Below are 5,305 nucleotides of genomic sequence, written 5' to 3' on the forward strand. Positions count from 1 at the left end.
AGTGAGGTCTGGGAGAGCGCATTCATGGAGGAGACAACCGTGTTGACAAGGCCCCTACCTGTGCCCACCTCAGCAAAAGCAGGGAAGGATGAAGCTGACAAATGTGTGTGTGGGGGGGGGAATCTCTGATCTTTATTGTGTTGGACTTTTTGGACCAGAGCAAGCAGGGGAGATGGGAGGGGGGTGCGACCCTGCACATAGCAGGGGGGGGGTTGAAACGACAGGCGTTCGGCTGCTCCTACGCAGACTTGGGGGCTGTGTGTGGGGACTTTGTCTCTGAAGTTGTTCCTGGGAGCAGCTTCATTCCCGCGATGTCCTCCGCCGTTGAGCCCGCGTCCTGCTGCCTCCTTGGCGTGAGCTGCGGGAATTTTGAGCCCGACGTCTCTGCGGAGGAGGGCTGCGGGTGCGGGTGCGCCGTCGCTGCCTGGACGGTCCCCTGCGTCCGGGCACTCTGGAAGCCCTCGGGGATCTCGAAGTGGCAGACCTTGACCGGGTGCCGCTCCGCTGCCCTGGGGCTGGCGTTTGCCGGCTGCCACGGCGTCTTCTTGGCCGGCTCCGGGAACTCGGGGCCCGACCTCGCAGCGGGGAGCGGCTTCGTGTGCGGCTTCTTCCGCGCTGCCTGGGACGTCTCCTGCGAGCAGCTGCCGGGGACGCCCTGGAGGACCCTGATGCCCTCCGCCTGGTGGTTGTGTGGGAGTCGCTCTCAGCACTCGGGGCTGCTGAATGTCTGCTCCCACGGCGTCCTTGCAGCTGCTCAGAGGCAGCCTGATCCTCCGGTGACCGTGGGCCGTTTGTCTCCTGCTCAGTCTCAGGCACCCTGGGCAGGTCGCTGTGCTCAGGCAGCTGGGAACTCTGTGATGTCGTCCCCAGTGCTGCCTGGCTGGCGGGCATGGAGCCCAAAGTCTCAGGCTCCATGGAGCTGCTGGATGGTCCCGGAGCCCTCTCGCTGGCAGTGCAGGGCCCAGCAAGCTCGGTGTTGGCACTGGAGGCTGTAAAGGGAGGCAGGGAGGTCATGAGTCTCAAGCTGCAGCGCCACAGTGGGATCTGCCATCCCACTTGGGGTGGACAGACTCTGGCAAAGCTGCCCTGAGCACTGATTGCCTCTTACCGGTACGCAGGCCAGCACAGCTGTTGCACTCCCACGTGGCTGTGGTGTCATTCAAGTGGGAGCACTGTCGGTGGGTGCCCTCAGCAGCGCAGGAGCTGCACAGGAGCAGCTGCCAGGGCCTGGGGAAGCAAAGCGGTTGTGGCCGTGAGGACCAAGTGAAGCAAGCCAGGGAGTGCCCAGCACAGCACATCTCTGGTGCTCAGTCCTTGCTCCGCCAGCCTGTGGAGAGGCTGAGATCCCCCACAGAGCCGCAGTGAGCTGCTGCGGTAACTCACCCACTGCTCTCGGCCTGCTCTCTGCCTCCATGGTACAGGCATTCGCTGGCATCACAGTGGCTGTGCCTCTGGAGAAGTGCTTCATATGCGTTGTTTTCCTCCCATGCTGGTAATCTACAAGAGAAGGGAGAGGAAGTGATGTGCCCCCAGTGCCCCAACATAAGATCCAAGCTTATCCAAACATATCCACCCCAACTCTACTTCCGGATTCTCTATGAAGCTGGGGCACGTGCTCATGAGACAGCCAAGGGCCAGACCTGCAAAGGCAGTCCCTGGGCAGGCTCAGCACAACAGCCTTAATGTCAGCCGAATTGGGCAGACGGACACCAACCTGTATGGGATTCGGATCCCCAGAATGGCCATTTCTGCAAAGAACATATTGCTGTCTCGACAAGCAGCGCACTGGAAGCACAAAGAGCCAGCAATCAAGGCCTGTTGCTGCAGGAGAAGCACAAGCAGGGTGAGCGTGAGCAGTGCCTGGTGCTGCTGAGCACCAAGCATGCGTGCAGCGTGAGGGGAGGGCTCCTACCTGGATGCAGCCCCGGTGGAACCAGGCATGTTGGCATGCTGGGCACACCAGGGTATGATAGGACAAGCTGTCCCCCACAGGCTCAAGGCAGATGAGGCAGTTGGTGCCTTCTGCTGGAGCTGGGTAAGTGTCCTGTTGAGGGCGGTGCTCCGGACAGAAGGTCCTGGGGGAAGAGGGAAGACGTGGTCACAGTGAGAAGTGCTGTGAGGAGGGCAGAGGAGCAGGAAGGAGCCTCAGGCCCTGCCTCTGTCTCTGGCAGGCTGCTGGGAGGTGTAAGTGCGGGTTCCTCCCTGGCTTGGCTGCTGCTGCCGGCCCTTACCAACGGTACCCAAAAAAGTGGGTGACACATTCCCCGTCCATGGCACAGGGCAGATGGAAGCTTCGCTGACAGTTTGTCACCACGCATGTGATGGCAGCTCCCCTCTCGCCACAAACAAAGCATTGCTGGAAAGAACAGAACAAACCCGTCAGCAACAGACCTCAGGGCCTCGGTGGCTGGCCCCACACCTCTGGGCACAGCCAGCTGGGTCACATTCTACAAAGATGCCTAGCAGACAGGGCTCATCTCCTGTGGCAGCACTTTGTCGTGGAGGTGGTTGGAAGGGCTGCGATTGCTTTCCTTGGTCCAGACTAAACTGGTGTGAGCCCCTCCTGGCACAAATCTGCCTGCTCCGTGCAGGTCCTCACCTGCTTGTTGGCCTGTTTGACTGCACGTCTGATGGCATCAACAGGGAGGCCCAAAGTTCCCGACTGCGTTGGTCTTGCTTCAGAAGGGATTTCGGCAAACGCCTGTAGGAGAGAAAAGAGCAGGACCTCATTAGGACAGAAAGGAAAGGAGCATCCCTGTCAGGAATCAGGAAGGAGCCCATGGGGGAACTCACCAAGCAGAACTCATGGACATGAATCCCACTTTCAGAAAGCATGTTCCCGCAGATGTCCGGGTCGACATCTGCCCGGCCACACAGGATGCACACTGCAGAGGAGAGAGCAAATGTGAGCAGCGGTGAGCAGCTGGCAGGGCCAGGTGTCCCTGCGGGCCATCCCCAGGTTCCTGCTCTGGAGCGGTGGAGGCGGTGGAGGGGAAGGGGCTGTGGCAAGGCCAAGGCAGGCACAGGCCAAGCCAGACCCCCTTGCCAAGGAGCAGAGGGGCCCTGCCTTGCGGCAGCTGGGGCATCCATGCCTGTGCTTTCCTTGCCTCCCACCTGCAGACAGAGCCCCAGCACTCCTCTGCCTGTTGGCAGGAGCTGTGCACAGGGATGCTGTGCTCTCACCTGGCTCCTGCGAGCCGGAGGCCTTCCTCTTCCTATCGGACATGATTGTGCGTTGATAGTGAGCACTGCGAGAGTCCTTGCTCTCTCTGCGCCTCACCAGACCGCACTGACGCTCTGCCTGAGCCCGGCAGCCTTTGCTCTGCTCCAAGCTTCGCGCATCACAATGGCCGCTCTGTGACACCCACTGTGACATCGCGGTCGTTGCGTCACAGAGGGTGTGGGCGCAGGCCCACAAGCAAGAGGGTGGCAGCCCTTGCAGGCAGCACAGAGTGAGGACCCGGTGCAGCTGTGCAGCAGAGGAAGGACGGCCTCCCTCAACCTGCTGGCACTGCTCCTCTGGGCAGATGCTGGAGTCGTCGTTCCCTTGGGCTCATTTGCAGCCCTGGTGCCACACCAGCGCTTCTGATCTGAGCCTAGTCTAGTAAAGATTGCAAGTGAACAGCATATTTGGTGTCTAGTGTGTGGTGAGTGACTTTTTACAAGGTCTGGTAGGGATAGGACATGGCTTAATCTAGTTTTAATCTAGAAGAGGAGATCAGATGCAGTCTTAGAGGAAATTCTTTTCTGCGAGATTGGTGAGGCAGGGGCACAGGCTGCCCAGAGAAGCTGGATGGGGCCCTATTCCAAGCTTCTACGGTGTCAAATCTGGCACGGCAGGTGGTTGGGATTAGTGCAGCTTGTAAGGTCCCTTCCAACCCGAGTCTTTCTGTGATACTTTGGTAACAAACTCTGCTGCTGTACCGTAGCCACGACCTTAGCGTCGTATCTTCAGTGTTTGTCTAAAGCGCACAGCTCCAGGGTCTGCTTCTGTGCGACAGGCAGCAAGGAAAGTGTAAATGATGTGCGTAAAGACACGTATGTGATTCAGCATGAAGCTTGGTTGAAGGAACAGAAAGGAAACCCCAAAACATCATGGTAGTGAGCTGCGCAAGCATATTCCTTCTAGCGTGGCTTGAGTGTTCGTGACTGCAGCTGAGCTCAGCTTTAAGCTCTCTCTTCCTTTGGAGCCTTTTTCAGTGCAGTGACATTTTGGCTCCTTTTCTTCTCTCTCCAGAGAGAAAACCGGCCTGCTCCCATTTTCCCAAACTTTTGTCATTCCTCTTTATTCCTTTAAGTTACTGTTTCATTGTTTTATTTAACCTGAGTGTTTGAGTGTTCAAATACTTTTACTGGACAGCCATAGGGAAGTCCCACTGAAGGTGAAAAATTCCAAGACTTTGCGAAGAAGTGAAGAAAGGCCCTGCAGCTCACTCAGCAGTGATGAGTCGAGCCAGAGATGTAAAGCAGGCTGGCATCTTGCCTTGCGGAATGACGAGCATTTGTCTTTGGGTCTGTCCAGCTCAGAAGAACCATTTATCTACATGCATCAAAGCTTCAACCGTTCTGCAGTCAGTGGAGGGAAACTGGCCTACCCAGGCCACGATTCCCTTCAAGTCTACATCTAAATTTTGGCAGGAAAACTGCGTTGGGTGAGATGAAGATCCAGCCTGGCAGGGGGTCAGTGACCACCTCAAAAGACACGGGTGTTAGTCGAGAGTGTGCTGGTAGAGCATCGTGAGCTCTGCTTTCTGCTCTGAAAGGCTGTTTGCCCTGTAAATTGTAGGTGAAAGGAGAGGTTTAAGGGGACTGGCAAAAGACAGTCCAGTAAGAATTGCTGTGGCTACCAGCAGACAGTTGGTTTGTTTTTACAGCGTTTCCATATTTCTTTCTTTATAAACATTTTTCTAGTCTTGTTCCTGTGGAAATGACGTGGATCTCAATTCCCTGAAGCCACGTGGATCCCAATTCCGTGAAGCCAGAGTAGTCCCTGAAATAAGCAACGCTGCTCTGAGTCTGAACTTGTCAAAGGCCGTTCAAGTTTGGCACCAAAAGTAGGCGTGATTCCCGGCCCTGTGGGTCTCAGTGGCTGCTCCCTGCCACCCTCCGTGGCATCGTGGTCACCACCTCATGGGGGATGTGGGTGCGGGCCCTCATCTCCCACGCGAGAGGGTAACAGCTCCACAGCTTCTCCGAGCAAGCTATTCCAGTGCACCACTGCCCTCCAACTCAAGAATTTCCTCCCAGCCTCAAATATTTATCTTTTGTCTTTGTTCAATTTTGTGCACCACCTCCAAGCACAGCT

The 5,305-nt window shown here is 56.9% G+C and overlaps 1 protein-coding gene across 1 annotated transcript; it reads right to left on the minus strand.

Annotated features, from left to right (window-relative positions):
* Positions 1-238: 238 nt before the first annotated feature.
* On the minus strand, positions 239-3,376 carry LOC125686255 (PHD finger protein 7-like). The gene is given in 10 exon segments (XM_048930046.1): positions 239-679; positions 817-989; positions 1,109-1,227; positions 1,384-1,497; positions 1,715-1,879; positions 1,881-2,075; positions 2,232-2,356; positions 2,600-2,701; positions 2,794-2,885; positions 3,184-3,376. Coding segments are annotated over 10 exon segments (1,719 nt in total).
* Between the last annotated feature and the right edge of the window lie 1,929 nt (positions 3,377-5,305).

Source organism: Lagopus muta, chromosome 1 (assembly GCF_023343835.1).
Source record: "Lagopus muta isolate bLagMut1 chromosome 1, bLagMut1 primary, whole genome shotgun sequence".
Taxonomy (NCBI): domain Eukaryota; kingdom Metazoa; phylum Chordata; class Aves; order Galliformes; family Phasianidae; genus Lagopus; species Lagopus muta.